Source organism: Chanos chanos, chromosome 5, assembly GCF_902362185.1.
Source record: "Chanos chanos chromosome 5, fChaCha1.1, whole genome shotgun sequence".
Lineage (NCBI taxonomy): Eukaryota > Metazoa > Chordata > Actinopteri > Gonorynchiformes > Chanidae > Chanos > Chanos chanos.
This window is the reverse complement of record NC_044499.1, coordinates 35,894,021-35,915,595: the sequence shown is the minus strand read 5'-3', so window position 1 is coordinate 35,915,595 and position 21,575 is coordinate 35,894,021. Positions and strand designations below refer to the sequence as shown.

Genomic DNA, 21,575 nt, shown 5'->3' with positions numbered 1-21,575 from the left:
ATATGGATCTGTCTGTCATTTGTTAAGGACTTTAAAAGGTTCATACACACAATTTATGATTTCGTTTAATTAGCCAATGCTCTTATCTAGAGTGTGTTACCCCCAGAGCACTCTGAACTATTTCTATGTCTGACATAGAATATAGTGTATGTGTTTGTGTGAGTGTGTGTATGTATGTGTGTTGTGTGTGTTTTCCTCTGGTCTTTGTTCTGACTCTGTTTATCATCCAAGTGCTGCACTATGACTCCACCCTCGTGTCTTTGTTCTTGGCTGTGGACCCACTGACAACTCTGTCACTCTCCCAAGAGGAAGCATTAAAGCCAGCAGGAGCGGAGAGAGAGTGGGGTGTATTTGTGTGACCCAGCCCCTGGTACTGCCCTCTTGGCGAGGGGGGCACAGAGAGAGTGTTTGCCTCCCCTAGGTTCTGAGATGCTCCTCTGAGAAGACCAGTGTGTTCTCCTTGTTCCAGACCCTCTTCACAGCCAAAATACATCTTACGGGGTCGTCCCAAAACAGTGCGCCCTGGAACACACACATAGACATAAACATAGAGAGAAATACAAATAGACACATTTCATAAACACAAATATTTCCATCTCACACCCAAAACACAGTCCCCTGGGACAGCCGATATTCTACAGTTCGCACACAACATACTCACCCACGTTGCGGACTTGTTCTGAAATGTCAGCGCGAATGTCGGAGACGTCCCACATGGCTAAGAAAGAATCAAAGCAGGAGCCTTCTTCCTCCTGACACACGTACGGCCGGTAGGTAAAGCTGTAATGGTGAGCAATGGCTGCCACAAACATCTCTATACAGATGATAAAATCCTGCAGACAGACAAATGAATTCAACACATTACGTGCTTCGTTAGATGATGATCACAATAGGTAAAATGTTGAAAATGGTATAGTTGACAGGTAAACTCCGGCACTCTTCAGCAGGGGGATATTCCAAGTACGTGGTTTAGTGATTAATCTGGATAAGTTAATTCAAAGTAAGTAGTAAACCTCGTAATAGAAGAGCCCTATGGCTTCAATCTCTTAGCAAACAAAGCCATAGGGCTCTTCTATTAGGAGGTTTACTACTTACTCCGAGTTAACTTACCCAGGTTCGTCACTAAAACACGTACTTGGAATACTCCCCTGGGGCCTTGTGTTTTTTGGTAACTGTACCTGTAATCCTGTAGCCACAGCTTCCACACTGTCCCATTCCCAGGTATGTTTATCTGAGATCACTCCAACCTTTACCAGAAATGCAATAAACACTGCCTGCCTACAGAGAGAGGAGAAACGAGAGAGAGAGAGAGAGAGTAAGAGAGAGAAATAAAAAAAGATATTTAGAAAAGGCCCTTAATTGAAAACAGGCAGTAATAAGTTGTGACGGGATTTTAGATGGTTCGAGAAGTGCATGTACCAGAAAGAAGCAAAGACCACCATTTTGACACAGAGAAACTTTCCAACAGGTCTCAGTGGACTCAACTCCTCCCTCAGGGTACGATAGAACAGCACCAAGCAGTACATGGCAAACTGACACACACACACACACACACACAAACACAAAACAGAGGAATAGTTACTAGTGTACAGCAGAGTGTGTGCATATCTTCAGGTTATGTGATGAACCTTAAAGCTCAGCTCAAGTGTTTGTAGGCAGTCATTCAGATAGTTACGAAATCCTTTAGACACACTGATGTATCTATTCAAATCAATATACTGAACCATATGCAGCATTTGTGTATGTTTTATAAAGTATTATACTGTGAATTTTTGAGTAAATTACCAGCTGGGAGGCATTGTTGACTATGACCAGGTAACTCCACGCATTTCTGAAACTGAAGTTAGCTTCATCATAGACCCCACAGAGCTGACAAATGCTAGAGAAAGAGACATATTTTAACAGAATATTGTGTGTGTGTGTGTGTGTGTGTGTGTGCATGTGTATGCGTGGGGCTCTCACAGTGCTATAACAGTGGTCACAGGTCTGACAACAGTGTACTGTAGAACTCCCAGTTTGCATCTGAACAGCAAAACTCTGAGAAGAGAACAAAACAAAAAAATAATGTCCACAGAGTACACAGTCAATATGTCAAATACAGAGCTTACTTAAACACACACTCATACTAAAATCATCAAAAACTGCAGCACAGTCAAAAGCTAGACCAAGGAAGGAGGATTTAAGTGGCAGGTATTAGTCAAGTTGAGTTTCAAATGAAAAAAACAGCAGGAGCAGCAGAGAGTTGTGTGATTGTGTGTGTGTGTGTGTGTGTGTGTGTGACTTGTGTGTTTGTGTGTGTGCGTGTGTGTGTGTGTAAGGGTGAATGAGTGAGTGAGAGAGATAAGATAATTATGTTTCTTCCAGCTAATACTGTTTGGACAACCACATACTGTAAACATTCAGGCCAATTAAGCTCCATGGATATGAATGAGCTGCAGTGAGAGACTCACTCCCCCATTGGCCAAGGTGGACAGCAGCAGAGAGGTGGAAGCAGCCTCTGAGTCTCCTGGACCTCCAGCATCAGAGGAAGGCTGGGATACTGGTTCTCCAGGAAGTTGAGCAGAAACATTAGGAAGTTGTAGATGACATACGCCTCATAGCACTCTCGACATGTGTCCACATAAATCGCTATACTGGGGTACTTGAGGGCAATCCACTGAGAGTTACACACACAGACATGCACACGCACACACATACACACACACACACAAAGGGAAAAAAAAATTAACAAAAACAAACATACATGTGCTAACATGCATGCCAAACCTGGTATATGTGTAAGTGTACAGAGAAGTCACCTAAAGTACTACTTTGGTGAGAGAAAATGCAGCTGTAATATTTCTCTCAATAAAAAATTAATAATGTCAACAAACCAGTTACTTAGGGGTGAGACAGTGAGAGAGAGGTAGAGCAAGAAAAGGAGAGAGAGAGAGAGAGAGAGAGAGAGAGAGGAATTCCTGTTTTAAATTCCTGTTCTATCACTTTGGAGAGAACAAAGCTAATGTCCTTAATGACCCAAAGTTATTAGAAAATTATAAGACAAGTGAAGAGAAAGACACTCACACTGTCCAAGCTGTATATTGGCACCATCCATAATATCCTGTAGAGATATGACATGTGACATATTAATCTCTGAAAACACTCAAGCTTATACCACCAGCTCGCCCAAACTACACCTGTTATAATGCAAAATGCAACATATGCAATATGTAAACATTACAAGCATGTAATACCAGGTAAGTAAGTCATAGGTGTTTGTGTGTGTGTGTGAGAGAGAGAGAGAGAGAGAGAGAGAGAGAGAGAGAGAGAGAGAGAATAGGTGCGGGGTGTGGGGTGGGGTGACCTGATAATAGGTTTCTGGAGCTCTGGCTGTGTGTAGTGAACCAAGTGCTGCAGGATGTCCCACAGAGAGACAGGAATAGTCATGAACACAAACACTCCAGCAATGAACCACGCCTTAGTGTGTGTTCCCACCTACACAAAACACAGGGAAAGAGGTGGCGCGGGGCTTCATATGACATTGCACAGTGCGTCTAAAATAACATAATTACAATTTTGTCATTTAATAAAATCTTGATGTCATCATTATAAGCGATTACTGGTGAATAAAACATTACGTCAGTGTTGAGAACTGATGGAGCACAGAGTTACGACCTCCGATATGTGCACCACCATCGTCAAAGACATAAAACCGAGATAACCATAAACCAAGAGTGGGAGACTCACCTCCGCTTTCTGGAGTTCCCACACACACAAGGGGAGCGCGACCACCAGAAGCAGTATGTACACAACCACAACGAGTGGCCGGATCCAGCGCCGCCAGTTCCCGCAAGTACACGGCATCTTTCCCTCAGTGCGTCGATGGTCAAGCAAGGATACGCGAGGCGACCTGTCGTCTTCGCATCATTGAAGTATCAGTGCATTCCTTTATTGGAGAGTCTAAGTATTAGGACAGTCAGTGTCAAAATCAAGGCTGGGTCATCCGGGAAGTTGCTTACGCATGCCGCGCATCGTGTTTGTCATGACAATCCGTAAAAATAAAATCAAACAAAATAAAAATAACGAACCAGATCCACGAAGCGCAACTCACCGTGGAATCAACCCATTATCTTCCGACTGCATCACAACGAGAGATGATTTGATAAAATGTTGGATAACAAAAGCGATGTAAATCTGTGGAATCGATTTTATCTGTAGCAGCCTTTCAGCGTCGCAAAACCAACGGTCAAGCAGCAACACCCTGGCTGAATGTTCTGTAAATTGCAGGTCACATTAAATAATATTACATTATAGAGAGCAAAAAATCAAAGGTTTAAAATGGTTAAGGTGATTTCCCATGCAGATCGTCTAAGGATGCTGTTAATACTTAGGTTGGATGTAGGGAGTAGGCGTATCTGACGCCCTGCTCTGCGTTAACATCTTGAGTCAATTATTAGACTGATACGCTAGAGGGCGGTAGTTTTTAGCTTTTGAACGTGAGCGCTGTCTCCCAATCATTTGAATGTTCTGTTGCTTATGTTCATGTATTCTTCTTTGATTTGTCCAAGAGTAAACGAAAAGACCACACACACACACACACACACACACACACACACACACACACATCAAGGGCACAATTCTCCGCCACATGTTGGTAACCGCTAACGCACATTTTAGGGAGAGAGAGAGAGAGAGAGAGAGAGAGAGAGAGAGAGAGAGAGAGAGAATGTTCCACACATGTCTGAAAAACAGGAGATTAGATTAGGTGACTGAATGAAAATGTTTTATTGGTTCACTTTAATCTTAGCCGGAGGTTCAGGAAAACAGAAGCACATTCCCATATATGAACTTTCCACTGGTTTGTTTTTCCTTGTGTTGATAAACATATGTACAGCCAAGCCAGTGAAAAACTGAGTGCGTAAAAACGGCAGAATGAACACATATACATGATAAAATACACATACACACACACACACACACACACACTGTGAATTTATATTCAGTGTGCGGTGCAAACAATAAAGATAATACAAAAACAAAGCTATATTTAAAATGTTCTTTATTATAAATGTAATCTATGAGTATTTTTTTTAAATATACTTATTTTTTGGTGAAGATGTATTTCAGAAAGTCACTCTTAACAGAAAATTCTCTTCATTAATAGCCATTTCATTTCAGTCCCTCATAAGAACAATACTCTTAAACTCTTAAAACTCCTTCACTATCCTTTAAAGAGCAGGCAGTTCTTTTAAATCATTTTGTCTAACAACAGATTCAATATTCTCCAGAGCTTTTGCTGATATAATTCTGTTCGTTGGAAATAAATATAACTTCAAGTAATGTTATACACATCCTTAACAATAAAAGTGACTTAATGTCAAATATACAATGTCATTTCATATATAATGTTGTATTATACAAATATGTAGTCATAAAAAAATGAATGGTACAAGAAGTTTACATTGTCAGTAATCTGACAAAGACATGTGACATATTTCAGTCTCAGATCTCAGTGACAGCCAATGAAAGCTGGTTCTGCCACAAAGCAGTAAAACTTTGGCTGAAACAGTGATGTTGTAAGAAGTTACGGTCATATCCCTGGGAAAAATCTCTTTGTGCATCCTCTTGATTATGGCAGAGCTGAAATTGACCCATGAATATCAGTGACCACTTGTTTGACCCCAGGTGTCCACTCCTTGGACATGGCCCACTCCTCGCTGAGTCATATATTCTATCAAATAGTCATATCACCAATCAAATAATCAAATCTTCTCTCAACCCAAGACAGTGCACTTTTCAACAGCAAAACAATGAAGAGGTGGTTGAAACTTTAGAGACATTAATTTCAAATGTTACATAGTCCATCTACAAGGTTGGAATTTGTTGTTATGTTTGCATGGAGGAAAATGTGTCTGGTCAGTTGTAGCTGTCTTTGCGTAGGCTGCGGTCTGCATGCAGATTATTAAGGTCAGGGGTTTTGTACTGGATGCTGGTTCCATTGAGAGGCACCATGCTGCTTAGCAACGAGTTTGAATAACACCAACAACACAGGCAAGACTGTGAAAGACAGACAGTGAGAGAGAGAGGGGGGGGGGGAGAGAAGTAAGACACACTCATTAAAATATCTCAGAGGTTGACAATATGCTATTAATATTCTGATTCGATTAGTGCAGACAAGTCTTGGTCCTTCACACACACACACACACACACACACACACACACACACATGCACGGACACGCACACGTACACACACACAAACCATAAGACAGCATAACCAGACTTCACACAGGACAGGAGAGATATGGAGAGAAAGTGAAAGAGGAGTGCAGAGGAAGAGAAAGAAGAGAGGAAATTGGGCGATAACAGAAGGCTTGACATCATACCTTGAAACAGCTTTTGAATTTTTTGCTGACAAAGAAGAGGATGATGGGGTTGATACATGAATTTATGGTGGCCAAGTTTATACTTAAGTAGTCCAGCACCAAAAGGAAACTAACAGACAAACAAACAAACAAACAAACAAACAGACAGACAGTCATTTTTCAAGGCCACAACCCACTGAATCAGAAATGCTGACTCAGCTTACATTAGACCTGATAGTTCAGTCATTGTGAAATAGAATCATAACATCAACAAAGCTTAATTACTCTTGCTCAAACATATGAAGTATACAATGCATACTGGAATCTGATTAAAGGAGAAAATGGTTCTCTATTGCAAAGTCTGTTCTGCAAAAAGCTACAAATGTCCAGGACCAAACTCATGCTGAATTGCAATACCAGTATACCAATGTCGGAAATATGCAATAGTGCTTTATTACTACACCATAATACCACTAGGTTGGTTCAGCAGAAAAGAAACAAAATTACAACTTAGTAAAGCCCCTAATGTATTACCTCACAAAGCTATAGCTACTGTATCATAATGCTACAATAACAGGGTGTCAAAAAGCTGTAAAGTAATTACATCACAAAAGCACAAAATTGTAACATAACAAAACTGTCATACAGCCTAATCATATCACAGTTCTACTACATCACAAATCAGAAAGGATTATATTACAAAAAAACGAACGCATCATAATTTTTTACATCACAACAAAAGTATTGCATCGCAAAGCAAAAAAAAACTACAGACTACAACTACAAAACTACAGCACTACAGAATGCAGGGCAACTGCCTAGCTGGCCAGTGTAGAACAGTGTTCTTCATTTGCGGAAATGAAAGTGCACCTTAAAAGTGCATCTTGAGACATGTTTGGAGTATGAGATTAAAAGTAAGGGGAAGTGTGTTGGCTTACTTGAGTAGGTCACAGCGTCCAACATCATGCTGAGTATAAACCATTTTCTTCAGGATACGGCTCAGATGCAGTGGTAACCAGCACAGAGTGAAAATTAGGACCAGAGAAAACACTGCCTTGGCCACCTCACGTCTCTATTCACAAAAACAAATATAAATCCATTTTTACACTTGTTAAAATATGTATGTGTTTTTGTATACACTTCCTTTCCAAATAAACAAGCTGTCGTTTTACAAGTCAAGAGCTAAGAATCTGTATCCCCAGGCTGCATAAATAACGTATAACAGTTCCCTGAAAGAGTATGACTCAGTCCAAATTGTAAACAGAACCTAGAAAAACAATTGGGACCACGAACTCTCAATGGACTATGTACGAAAACAAACTGACTACAGAGAAGAAAAATGTTTTGTGTACTTTTTTCCAACGCATGAAACATAAAATGTGAACAAAGAATTAGAAATATGACGCTATTCCTTGAGAAAGATCATTGAGTTGCTGATTATTGCTGATAGTTGAGTTTTAGATATCCTAATGCATGTGTTGAGATGCAGTGTTAGCAGACTGACTTGTTTGAGATGTTCAGTCAGGGCAATTCTCAGACTTCCCTTCCTGTGATTTAGCATCTCCACCGCCATTAGCGTGTAGAAGAAGGCTGTGCAGGCCAGAGGCATGCAGAAATAAAACCCAAACAGCCACCAGTCCTTGGCATCCCTGTAAAACTGTACACACACACACACACACACACACACAAACACAGTCACACACACACATAGCCAAACGTGAGCACTGAACACTCAGCATGTAACAAGGAGAGAGTCATGTAAACAATACAGCACGTCATGAATATCATGTAAACCTGCGTTCTCATGACTTTAGCTTGTGTGACTGTGTAATTAGTGTGAGTATGCGGTGATGTATCTTTACTGGATGCAGCAGTGGGCTGACACACACAGATATTACCTCCAGATCACTATCTTTCATAAAAGCTACGGCCCATGTGAGGCCATGACCACGGCGACATGACAACGAGTGGTGATAATGAAGTGTTTTGTGATGTCTCTAAAAAACAGTAATGCAAGTGTGTTTCATTTCTACACAATGTGAGTTAGAATCTCCCTCGACTCAAAACAGCTGTTCGTAGATCCTTCTCAAATTAGCCAAGTTAACAAAGCTAAACTAGTGTAGAATGTCACCTCAGTGCTACAGGTAGACCAGTGTCCACCAATCAGGAAGTCCACAACATTCAGTCTTCTTCAGTTTGAGACGGTCTAGCAGGAGTGGTACTGGTACTTTTCAGCACTGTACTTAAGCAGTATACTGGTAGATCTGCTCTCTGACTGAGTAACAGCAATATGATCACCTTTCACTCTGCCTGACTACATCTATGAAGAAATGATATACTTTTACAATAACGATAAATTACAATAAATTTGTACTGACAAGTGTCATTACGTGTTTCATTTCACACGGTCAGTCATACGCTGAGGGCTTTTTTTTTGTGTCGTTGGGGTTTTTTTTGTTTTTTTTAGTTAGAGTTCTGACCATAAATGATGCGGATTCATGATCCGTACAGCATTATTCCCATGACCTGCCAGACAGCGGATGGGAAAACACTCCCCTTTTTCTGTTTTTTTTTTCTTCTCTTTTCTTTTTTTTTTTTTTTTTAAATTAACATTAATTTTAGCTTGTGCTTGCGAGAACTTGAGTACATTAAAAGGCACACACTCTTTCAAATTAAATACCAAATTAAACTCAAGGATTTTTTTGGACTTTTTATGGTTCTTTTATCACTGTATCTTTACTTTTACTGAAGTATAATATCTGTTACCCCCCCCCAATAGAGTAGTGGCATACACTCACTGTCATGAAGGTTGTGTTTGGGCTGAGCATGCAGGTTCGCATAGAGATGTTGTGGTATTCAAAGTTGACCATAGTGAAGCCCACAGCCTCAGGTACAGCCAGGACCACTGATATCACCCAGATACACACAATCTCCACCGCAGTGAAGACAGGAATACCCACACCCTGTACACGACTCCATGATGCTACTGCACGGTACCTACACACATTAAAAAACACACAAACATACACACACACACACACACACACACGTAACAATTAGCCTTCAAATTATGACCATGACTTTACTCAACAAACTGAATATTTAAATATCCACAGTTTATTTAGCTTTACATTAAACTCAGTTTTGGAAGGAGTCTTAACACAGAAGAGATTCAGAATCGGTACTCATCTGTGTTACCTGTCAATGCTGAGAGCACACAGGTTTAAGACTGTGATACCCACTGAGGCTTTCTGCAGGAAGGGCACCAGCTTACACAAGAAGAGTCCAAACACACTATCATCAAAAGGCCAACGCATCATCAGGAGCTACAAACAAATATATAAACACAACCACATCACTATAGACGGTTTATTTTGTGTGTGTGTGTGTGTGTGTGTGTGTGAGTGTGTGTGTGTGTGTGTGTGTGTGTCTGTGTCTGTGTGTGTGTGTCTGTCTGTGTCTGTGTCTGTGTGTGTGTGTGTGTGTCTGTGTCTGTGTGTGTCTTTGTGTGTCTGTGTGTGTGTGTGTATAGGGACGTGTCAGGTCAGTCTGATATGTTTATTTTGGGGGCTCATATCAGAGAAACACTCAACACGCTGGAGCATATCAATAATGCACACATAGAACTATGTCTGTTCTGTTTTTTGCCTGTGAAGGTAGGAATATGTATGGATATGTAGACTCCTTTTTATGTGTTTTAAGTGTGTGTGTGCGTGTCTCAAGAGTCTATTTATGATTTTGAAGGTGAGTTCAGAGTGTGTGTGTGTGTGTGTGCGTGCATATATGCATGTATGTGTGTGAATGTGTGTGTGTGTGTGCGTATATGCATTTATGTGTGTGTGTGTGTGTGTGTGAGAGAGAGAGAGAGAGGCTGTGTGTTTGTGTGTGTGTCTGTTTATGTGTGTATGTGTGTATGTGTGTGTGTGTGTGTACATGCGTGCACATGCCGGCATGTGTGCATGTGACTGTCTGTAGTACCTTGTACAGATTAATGGGGATGTCTATGGCAATATAGATGAGATCTCCTAGGGCGAGGCTGGCGATGAGAGCGTTAGGGCCATTTCTCATGCTCTTGTTGTGGTAGATGATTCTGAGCAGCGTGGCATTGCCTACCACTCCAACCAGAAATATCACGCACGACAGTATCGTGTTAACATACTTAAACAGTGTCGTTATGGACGTGCTCCGTAAACAGCGGGGAGGTGCCACGGGACGAACGTGCACTGAGCTGTTACTAGACGCCACAGAAGAGGAAGAGGAGAGGGAAGAGACCAAGTGCAGGGGTACGTGATTAGACCCCGGAGGTTCCACTGTTGACTCTTCAGGCTCCCACGTCTGGGCCGAGGGATTGCTGTGGCTTTTCTTACGAGGTGACTGGATGGTCATTGGGTCATCTGAGAGAAAGAAGTCACTTGTGTCGTTCTGTTGACAATTTCCACCAATCAGCTCAAAGGACATGGTTGTCATGACAATCAAGATGTAGTGCCACATGGGAGAGTACATTATGATCTCAGAATTCCAGACTTTGGAGATAGAAAGAGCAGGAAATGTTGTTTTTTCCTGGAGAGAGTGTACGCGAGGGGGAAAAAAAACAGAAATATGACGTGACCATGATGTTTATAAATACTAACATTCTGTACAAACCTTCCACTTCCCTAACTCATGACATGAACTGCCATCTCAGTAATCTGCTCTAAACCTGTGCTTTTTCAGATAATCTAACAAGATTCTTAAAAAACAGTCTACTGTAACATCTGTAGCAGACAAAGAGAAAGAAAGAGAGATGGAGAGAGAGAGAGAGAGAGATATGAGAAGAGATAAGGACAGTAGAGTAAACAGTGCTTCCTGCTGTTTTCATCTAAAATTCTAGATGCAAAGGGGGGGGGTTTATAGTCCCATTAGCTTTAAATACTGACACACATGAAAACACAAAAAAAGTTAAGTCAGGGTTTTTTTTGTTTTCTTACCGCTCCTACTAGGTTCTTGTCTCCGTGCCTCCCAGACAGTACAAAATTCCACCAAAGCAGAAACTCAAGGTTGATCTGAAGGAGCAGTCTGTTCCAGGAGAGAGAGCTTAGAGGTCTGTGTGTGTCCCAATGTTTAAGCAAGTGTGTTCTGTCTCACTTAAGCTTGTCTGTCTGTATCCACTCCAACTCTCCCTCTTATCACTATTCCCCTCCCCTCTCTCTCTCTCCCTCCCTTCCTCTGTCTCTCTCTCTCTCTCTCTCTCTCTCTCTCACTCCTTCTCTCTGGCTGTCTATCTAATGGGGACATGTGAGTGTACTCTTCTATTCACATACACACATCTGAAACCATGTATGAGCTCATGGGAGAAAGTCCTGTCACTGTAAAACAGTACAGAGAAAGACCACCCAGTTCATCTCTCTGCTGAGGAAATTACACAGCACACAGGTCGAATAAAAAGACTTAGAAATATAAAATGAGCAGAAGCCACAGTATGGACCTAAATTAGGTACAAAGAGATCTAGAAAAAAGTTTATGAAGTGCAAAGTGATGTGTAAAACAGGTCATTTTCAAGTGACTTTCATGTCATTTCACCATGACACCATCAGACTGCATATGATGCATACGTTGCAGAAGAAGAAGAAGAGAAAGAAGAGAGAGAAGGAAAGAAAAAGGATGAACTTCACGTCAAGAGGAAAAACTTCACGTCAATGACATATCTATTCAATGCACCTAAGACCATGGCGCAGACAAACTGTACGAAAATATTCACATTTTGACTCTCCAAAGAGGATACAGTGTTTTCACTGTTGTTAAATTTATATAATATTATATTCAAATTCCTGCGATGGACTGGTGACTTGTCCAGGGTGTTTTCCCACCTTTTGCTCCATGAGCGCTGGGATAGGCTCCAGCACCCCCCATGACCCTAATTAGGAAAATGAATGAACGAAGGAATTCCTTTAGAAAGTGAATGAATGAATGAATTCCTTTAGGTTTGTTTTCCAAGTACTGTGTTCTAGTGCATCTTATCTTTCACTTTACCTGTTCAAAAGTGGCCACAAATTCACAGATCTCAGGGCAACCATTATCTTTTTTTGTCTGCTCTTTTCTATAGTTTGTTTGTCCATCAATTCAAATTTTCCATTTACAGCCCAGCAGTTCTTACCTGTTCCAGTTTTATTTTTACCAACGTTCCAAATATGTCTTTCTGTTCTGTCTAATACTTTGCTTAAGCTAAATGAGACAGTGGTGCTGGTCAGTGGTGGTATGAGGCTGTTTGTATATTAGTGATTAATAAGTTAGTTAGCCCCCGACCACCTGACGACAGGGACTGTTTTTAGGGCAGGCAAATGGGATGGCTTTTAGGACTGACAGAGAGGACTGTTTCTTAGGGCTGTTTTTAGGTGTTGACAAAGAGGACTGTTTTTAGGACTGAGGGTCTGGGTTATGAGTGCTTCAGATTATATTGACTTAAACAGACTCAACTGGAGACACATCCAGAATCTTAGACTTCTTCTCTGGAGATTTAAAATGAGTGGATGTCTGCCTTCCTCCCCTGCTCTCCGGTGTCTCTCTGTCCGTCTGTCTGTCTGTCTGTCTGTCTGCCTGTCCGTCCATCTCTCTCTCTCCCTCTCTCTCTCTTTCTCTCAGGAAATTTAATTTGATCTGCATCATCTCATACATTTTTGGGTTGTGCATTTTTCTACTTTGAAAAAGTAAAAATTGCACACACTTTAATATTTTTGACACCACTATTACATTGTACTTTATTTTGATACATTTTATTTTGATACATTTTATATATTTCTATTTGTACTTTGTAACAGAATGCATTTTGATGTATTTTGTCCATCTGAGACGATGGGTCTGCCTCTTACTAAAAATACCTCCGACTATTGGAAGAGACATAGGAGATCAGACAATGTCTGGCCACACAGCTGAGAAAACAACACCGTCATATCATTGTACCTAAAACTGCACATCATCTGTCAGACAATGTCTCACCCCTGACAAAGCCAGAATAGATACAACCCCAACACATAGACAAGAACAAAGTTAGCAAATACTTATACAAGTGATTGAATTATCAGAGGTATAGAGAACATCTTGCAATAAGACTGCAGAATGTTTGTTTATTCCTCATTTCCTAAAAAAAAAACAAAAACAAAACAAAACAAAACAAAACAAAACAAAACAAAAAAAACCGCTTTGAAACCATAGGCATGCTTGTGTACAAATGCTTACACGAACACCCACAGAACACACATACATACATATGCTCACTCGCTCACACATACACTCGCACATTCACACACACAAGTACACACACATACATGCCCACACACACACACACACACACACACACACACACACACACACACACACATACATGTGCTTAATAACAAGATAACATACATACTTGTGAGTACAGTGTAGGTTTTCTTTGCACATATGAGGAGTGAAGTTCTGGATAAATGATATTCTCATTTTAACAATGCTAAAGCTTGTGCTAAGAAGCAAACCCCTGAATAACCTTTGCAGTCACGACCGTTTGATTTGTGACATGTCCACAGTAAACACAGACATCACTTAAGGGGAATTTGCTTGTTTAAGCTCAGACTAATTCCAACTTTAATTCCAACTTATGCTGAAAGTACATGCACTTTTATATACAAGAATGGGAATATGTCGCACACACAGCAGTCCAGAGATCAGTCAGCTGGAGAGTAAATTTTGTCTTTAATTAAATTTTGTTGCCTCTTTTATATTTGAAGATTCATTCACATTTGCTTTCTCAAACTAATTTACTTTGTTTTGTTAACATCTGCACTGTTTATAATTTAACATCCACACAGACTTTCAAATACATTTTTGTGCACATTCATTTCTTTGATTTAACTGTCATTAGAAAAGGTTCTAATTGCACGAATACTGAATGTACAGCACATTTTTACAGACAGAGCGACTTGTCCTCAGACGACAGAGAAGACAAACTGAAATCCTGGGAATAGATCGGTGGACTTTATTTAGTGTTTGACCATGAGAATGACTCCTCAGGCACATACACACACACACACATATACAAACACACACACACATACACAAACATACACACACAAACATACACATGCTCAAAATATCTTCAGCCTTTTCCACTGATCTGACTGAAAAATTAAACAAAAATGGTTAAAATTTGCATCTGGTAGCCCTTGGAACGGATGGAATGATGTCTTTAATGATAAATTGTGTACAAGGAAATAAACACAGACAAACATGTTCATAAATACAACAAACCTTTAATCTATGTATGACCTCTTTAATCTCTCTTCATTCCTTCTCTCTCTCTCTTTCTTCAGCTGTCAAGTGTGTGTATGTGTGTGCATTTATGTGTATGTGTATCTGCACGTGTAAGTGTGTGTGTGTGTGTGTGTGTATGCGAGTGAGTGTAAAAAAATCTCCACTTTCTTCCAATGCCCTGTTCTTCTGAACCTGCAGCAAGCAGAAATGTGGACTGGTTTCCTCTGAGGATATTAGATATTTCATTGCTCTCTGTTGTGGCTTTAATTAAACTCCATTCAGTTACTCAAGTGAACGAACTGGAAATGCTGTTTAGGTTAATATGAACATTGTGTCACTCTTGTAAAATAAAGTCAGCAACTGGTGTGTGGTTTTGATGAAGCAGAACGAATTATATTAAACTATTTAAGTGAAGTGGTTTTGTGGTGAAATCATATATTTCTTTTCCACTACTGCATTTAAATTGCAAGAAAAAAGTTTAATACAAGGCATTTTACAAAACCCAGGTTTTGGTTATATTTCAAATCTCTTACTTATACTAATAACTGTGATTTGTAAATGACAGTTTGTGTGGTTATACCTCAAAGGGTTAAGCATGTGTGTCAATTCTCCCACAACCAGCAACAGAGAACTCGCATAGGAAATCAAAGGAAAACCATTTCGGCACTTAGTCACAAGTTCACAAGAACAGCAACCAAATAAACAACTTTTTCCACATAAAAAAACATGTTCTGATGAGCAGTGGGACTGACTCAGACATTCATATAGAGAGGAGTAACTCTGGAACATTTGAACTTTCTCTTAAATCTAGAAATATGTCGTTTATAGAAACCAGCAGAATGCTCTGTGTCCTTTTTGTTGCATTCAGCAACTTGGCTGACCTGCCACACAACAAGAGGTCAAATTGAAAATTAAAGCAGCAGTTAAATTATAGCTCAATAAAAATTCATTTCATGGCTTCTTGATAGAAATACACCGTCATGTTTGCTTGTCTACAGCAAACTGTGTTTGTATACGTGTTTACTTACAAACCAAATGATTACATGTCCTGTGTCATGTTGCAGGGGACAGAAGCAAACAGATTTTTCAGAGTGGTATAAGAGGAGAGTGGGAATCCAAACCATAAACATGAATCTGAACTTCACACAGGAGGTCATACTATTCTCAGGCTGTTATTTTGATGATGGCAGATGTCCAGTGAGTTACAAAATTATGCAACAGGAGCTCTTCCAAACCCCTGACTGTGACATCTCTCCCTGTTTCCGCTTTCTTGATTATCATTATTCTATAAATCATCTTACCTCAACACGTAAGAACATTTCAATGGGTTTCTATTATTTTTCTTCAGCTATCTAGGACCTGTTTAGAGGTTGGGTCAGACATACTGTTGAGTACACTGGTATCTTGCTGTAAAGTGCCAGCACATATAATTAAGCCTGTAGTGACCATTTATCCTCATTTTGTTTCTATTTGTGAGTCACAATTTGTGTTGACTGGAGAATTTCTTGATGCTTGTTTGTTGCAAAAAAAATGAGGTCCAATGGAATTTCCAAAAATAAGGTCTGGTTTCTTACAGACTTTCATATGTTAAAGGTTGTTTAACCAGTAAAATAAAATTAAATGAAAGTAGTTACAGGACAAACTGAAAATACTAGAGCACAGAGAAAGAGGCCAGCAACTGCAAGGTCAAAAGCTGTGTGCTCCTAGTCAGCCACACCCTCTGCCTGTTTCTCTTCCTATTTAAAGACCTTGTGACCTGTAGAGGGCACATACTCACAAAACAGAAATACAAAAGAAAGCATCATAATAAATGCTCAAATAAATGGGTCCTACAAAGCCCTTACAAGACACCTCGGAAAAGTAGTCTTTTACATTCTTTTCTCGCTATCCAACAATAAAACAACAAACAAACACTGTTAGACTATTTCTGTTTTGCACCAAACTCTTTCAAAACTCACAGTCTCTTTCAGAACTACAAACTATAAAACATCAAACATCTCATTTAAAACTCAAGTCTCTTTCAAAGATGTGACAATCTACCAGATTTAGTCACACAGGTATTATTTTGCATTCTGATGGGCTGTGCAATGGTCTGTGTATTTGACAGTCTCTGGAGTTGTATTCATGACAGTATGACTGCTAGGTTGTGGGTGGTGAGTCTCTCACAGGTGAATGTGATTTCTCCTCAATAGTCCCTCAGGAGTTTCTGCCTGTTGGACAGCTGCCATTTGTGGTTCTCATTGGGTGGCCACACCTTTTGGCCTGGTTTAACCACTGGGAATGGACATGTTCGATGGCACTTGCTGTATAGCTGTTCATGGTGTTTCTTCTTTGACGTTTCAGCCTGTCTGAATTCCTTGATGTTAGGCCAGCGTGGAGTCAGAGTTTTAGGCAGTTGAGGCAAGTTTGTGTGCAACTCTATCCCCATTAGGAGACAAAACCCCCAACCCATACTCATCGCCCTAGCAATTGCTAAGAAAACTATCCTCTTAAACTGGAAAACAAGAAACACAATAAATATCACACAATGGTTAAACCTTCTCATAGACCACATATCCATGGAAAGAATTTCATTCCAACACAAAAACTTATACTTTCAAAAAATCTGGGCCCCTTTCATAGATTCACTGAATTTGCCTGCTAGCTAACCCCCCCCCCCCCACACACACACACACACGCGCATACTTCAAAGAAACTATCACTATTATTGTTATTAGCAGTAGTAGTAACTGTAGTACTAGTATTATGATGGTATTATTGTCAGTATTGTTGTTATCCTTATTAGTATTATGGTCATCAATGTTGTTACTACTATTATAACTGTTTCCATATTACAATTATTGGCGTTGCTTCCCCCATCACAGCTTCAGTCCTTTGTCTTGTCCCACGTATAGTTTTTTTTGTTTTGTTTTGTTTTGTTTTTTTGTTTTTCTTTTTTTTTTTTTTACTTTTCTTCTTTTTCCCTCACTCCCTTATTACCTTTCATTGATTTTGTCCTTCTGTCTGTCTCCTTGTCTACCTGTTCACCAATCTGTCTGTCATTCTACAGTATATCACCTGTCTGTCTGCATGTTTGTTCGTTTGCCTGTCCACCTGTCTCCTCTGTACACAATAAAATTTATAAGAAGAAACAAGAGAAAAAAAAAAAAAAAAAAAGAGAGAGAAAAGTACGATGTGACTCCCATGTTGGAGGGGTGGTGGCGGGCTTAAAAAAAAAAAAAAAAAAAAAAAAAGGAGACGTGCCGGAGACTAGCTATTCTCCAGCGGTGATGCACGATAACTTTGAAAATCTTAGCTTTATCTCCTCCTCCCTCCTACAGTCCTTTCACAGTGGCCACAGCACACTCAGGTTCCCTGTTAGCCTGGGGGTAGCGTGGGCTACTGGTTACATGGGTGAAGTTGTACTCTGCAGCAAAGTCCTGGAATGCTGCACAGCTGAACTGCGGTCCATTATCCGACATCACAGCCTCCAGGGTGCTGTGGCAACTGAAGACATCCTTCTGGGCAGCAATGACAGTGTTGGCATAGGTAATGTTGAGGTGAGCTACTTCACCATAGCGTAAAAAGTAATCAATTACTGTAAGGTAAGTTTTCTTCTCCCAGATAAACAGGTCTGTACCAACATGTTGCCATGGTCTCTCTGGTAAGGGATTGTTTAGCAGGGGCTCTCTTGGTGCAGGTTAATGTTTTGCACAGGTGTTGCAGTGCCCTACTTTCTGCCTCATCTGAACAGATAGTCCTGGACACCAGAACTTGCCAAGCTCTGGCTCTGCACTTGAGAATTCCTTGGTGCCCCTCATGCAGAACATCAAGGATTGCAGGTCTCATGGTCCTGGGAATGACAATCCTTTGTCCTCTCAGCAAGAGGTCTCCCACCACCGTCAGATATTCTCTCTCTGGCCAGTACAGTCTCAGCTCTGGTGGAAGGTGAGACTTTCCATGCAACTTACTTCTACAGTAGCGAATGAGTGCGCTACAGATGGGATCTCCTTTCTGCTCGACTGCAATTTATCTCAGCCTGTTGTCAGTAGCTGGTAGGCCTTGTATGACCGAGTCCTCGCACACTTTCATCTCATTCTCCTGTTCCATCTCAGCCACTGTAAGAGTATATTTCATTGGAACCCGGGACAATGTAACTGCTGTAATTAGCTGCTTTCCGGCGACATGGACGATGTCGTGTGAGAATTTAAGCATTTTCAATCGAAATCTCAAAATTCGAGGAGGGAGCTCATCCAGCTCTTTGTTTTAGCAGTGTTTAGCAGTGACAACAGAGGCTTGTGATACGTTTCAAGTGTAAACCTCTGCCTGAGCAAATAAGAGGACAGTGCCTCTTTACCAATTTGGGCATAATGTTTTTCTGCCTCTGATAAGGCTCTCAGAATGAAAACTACTGGTTGCCACTCACTGCTATCCAGCTGTTTCTGCATCAGCACAGCACCCAGTCCAAAAGATGAAACATCAGCTGACACGCAGGTTTCTGCAGAGGGTGAATACGGGGCTAGGACTTGTGGTACGCTCAGTTCACTTTTCAATCTCTTGAAAGCTTCTTTCTGTGGTGCTCCCCAACACCATTCATTGTTCTCAGACAAGATGTCCTTTAGTGCACAAGTTCAGGTTGCAAGGTGGGATAGAAACTTTCTGAGATAGTTTGCCATCCCCATCACTCTTCTAATAACTGGTACAAAGGAGGGCTCTGGCATCTCCAAAATGGCCTGGATCGGGGTAACCCCTTCTGAGGTGATTCCGTGTCCCACAAATGTTATTTTCTCTTTAGCAAACTCACATTTGTCATTTAATGTCAATCCTACCTCTCTAAGCCTCCTGAGAACCTGATGGAGTCTGCTCTTCTAAGTCCCTGCCATACACAAGAATATCATCTGCATGGCATATCCCTGCTTCACACCCTTCCAACAGCTGCGTCATGTGCCGCTGGAAATGTTCTGGCACTAAGGAAATCCCGAACTGCAATCTATTGAAAGCATAGTGCCCAAACGGGGTAATGAAGGTAGTCAGAAGTTTGCTGTCTTCCAACAGGGGAATCTGCCAGAAGCCAGATGTAGCATCCAGCCTACTGAAAACTGGCGCATGTGGGCATGGCTAGGGTGTGGTCCTCTGCTGGTCTACTCCCCTGAGCCTTGGGCACCCCAACTAAGCCAGCACACCAGGGAGTAGGTCTGGTGAGCTTTGATATCACTCCCATAGCTTCCATGCGTGCCAGTTCTCCTCTTACCTTGTCTTGCAGTGGAAGGGGAATTCTGCGCAGGGACAATAAAGCATATGGTACTGCTCCAGGCTCCAATTCAATTGCATAGGGCTCCTTCAACTTCCCCAGCCCTTTGAAAACTGTGGGGTACATAGCCCTGAGGTAGGGCTCGACCGATATGTTTTTTCAGGGCTAATACCAATACCGAGTATTAGTAATCAAGCAGGCCGATAACCGATATTTGGAACCGATACACATTTGCAGTAAAAATTTAAATCTTGGTGTCAAAATTTAGAACACAAACTCCAACACAAAACTTCGTTGAAATGTCTTCAAGCAATTAAAAGAGAGCTTTTCAACATTATCTTAAAACAAGAAGTCCCGAGAGCTCCCAGCAGCATTACTTATAAAGTTAACTGAAAATTTTAATAAATAAATAAATAAATAAATAAATAGAAGTGTCTATTTAACTCTGACAAGTGTACACCATCTATGCAGTCCATGTATGGATTAACACAGACCTTAGATGCAGTTCCTCTACGTCTAAAGTCTCTAACAACAATATCCTGCACCTCTCTACAAGAAACAAGAGTCAGAGACAGCTTCAGGACACACTTCAGTAACGTTACTAGTAGACGTGGGTTGAGACTGAGAGTATGCGCGGCCCTGGTAAGTGACGTGCAAAAAATAATGTTATAGCATTAACGTTATATCAATTTTTTGCTAGTCAGCAGGCTCAGTTATGGTCCAGCAAATGAACTTGTCGATGTTCGCTATCGCATTTAAGTTCGCTCTACAAGACTCAATATTAGCTTACATTATTATGACCATCGGCTACCTATCACATGTAAAACACTAACTCACGCGGACGAGTAATGTTGTGTTCACAATATGGTTGCTAAAATAAGTTCCAGTTGCATTGGCACAAATGTTAATCAAAGATATAGCTATCGCTATTATCTCATTATAGATAACTGTTTATCAATGCAATGAAGTGCATTATTCTGGCATTATCAGTGTAACAGGGAAACTGAGGTTTTTGCAACTTCAGCGAAGAGGATTGTGATATTTATTGCAACTTCGGCAACGTCTGCTGCCTTACCTTCAAAACACAGCTCCAATGAGCTCCGGTCTGCAAATGTGTTCCTCTGTGTCTGTCTGTGGCACAGTAGCCTTCAGTGTTGATTAGGGGTGGGACAAAATATCGATACGGGAATATATCGTATTACTTCCTCTTGCGATATGTTATCAATACAATAGTGCCAAATATCGATATTTTCATTAAAACATGCAGGTGCTCTAAACGGAGCCCCCCCTAATTTGACTAACAAGACTCACTACTTCATGACTCTTTGTGGTTCTGCTTATCAGTTTGATAATATCAAATGAATGAGGGTACACATGTGGTGAACAAAAAACTCACAGGCGGAAAGTGGCGGACAGCACAGACAGCAGGGGAAAGCAAATCAGAGAGGCACCGTCATCTTTCAAGTCAAAAGTCTGAGCCCACTTCAGCTTTTACAACACTGATGGGACAAAAAAAATGGATAAAGACTATGCAATCTGCAAGAACTGTCTCCGGAAAGTAAAGTACACAGCCAACACATCAAACATGTATAGCCACCTTGTTTGTCATCATCCTGATCTCGTCGTGGCAAAAACAGCAACGTTACCACAACTGGAAGTCAGCCTACAATGAATACAATGTTTAAAGCAAAGTTTCCTTTTATGTCCCTGGGGGCTACCAGTATTACTAAGTCTATCG

General features: G+C 40.7%; 2 protein-coding genes across 2 annotated transcripts; both read right to left on the bottom strand.

Moving 5' to 3' along the window:
• Positions 1 to 238: 238 nt before the first annotated feature.
• On the bottom strand, positions 239 to 3,843 carry LOC115813241 (transmembrane protein 184C-like). The gene is made up of 10 exons (XM_030775857.1): positions 3,727 to 3,843; positions 3,344 to 3,474; positions 3,064 to 3,100; positions 2,451 to 2,656; positions 1,963 to 2,037; positions 1,786 to 1,879; positions 1,420 to 1,532; positions 1,179 to 1,278; positions 662 to 833; positions 239 to 522 (listed from the first exon to the last, which is right to left on the bottom strand). The coding sequence occupies exons 1-10, from the start codon at positions 3,841 to 3,843 to the stop codon at positions 239 to 241; spliced, it is 1,329 nt and encodes a 442-aa protein (XP_030631717.1).
• Positions 3,844 to 5,895: 2,052 nt separating this feature from the next.
• ednrab (endothelin receptor type Ab) lies at positions 5,896 to 11,322 on the bottom strand. The gene is made up of 8 exons (XM_030774009.1): positions 11,310 to 11,322; positions 10,321 to 10,902; positions 9,541 to 9,668; positions 9,141 to 9,339; positions 7,847 to 7,999; positions 7,281 to 7,414; positions 6,364 to 6,472; positions 5,896 to 6,036 (listed from the first exon to the last, which is right to left on the bottom strand). Exons 2-8 carry the CDS (start codon positions 10,843 to 10,845, stop codon positions 5,896 to 5,898), a joined length of 1,389 nt encoding a protein of 462 aa, XP_030629869.1. The 5' UTR covers positions 10,846 to 10,902; positions 11,310 to 11,322.
• Between the last annotated feature and the right edge of the window lie 10,253 nt (positions 11,323 to 21,575).

Coding starts and splice junctions, on each gene's coding strand:
- ednrab (XM_030774009.1), bottom strand. CDS start 10,845: ATGTACTCTCCCATGTGGCACTACATCTTGATTGTCATGACAACCATG. Junction 9,669..10,320: donor TCCCCATTAATCTGTACAAG/GTACTACAGACA, acceptor ATTTGTTTGTAG/CTCCTGATGATGCGTTGGCC. Junction 7,415..7,846: donor TGACTGAACATCTCAAACAA/GTCAGTCTGCTA, acceptor TTTTGTGAATAG/AGACGTGAGGTGGCCAAGGC.
- LOC115813241 (XM_030775857.1), bottom strand. CDS start 3,843: ATGCCGTGTACTTGCGGGAACTGGCGGCGCTGGATCCGGCCACTCGTT. Junction 1,279..1,419: donor GTGGTCTTTGCTTCTTTCTG/GTACATGCACTT, acceptor CTCTCTCTGTAG/GCAGGCAGTGTTTATTGCAT. Junction 834..1,178: donor CTGTGGCTACAGGATTACAG/GTACAGTTACCA, acceptor GTCTGTCTGCAG/GATTTTATCATCTGTATAGA.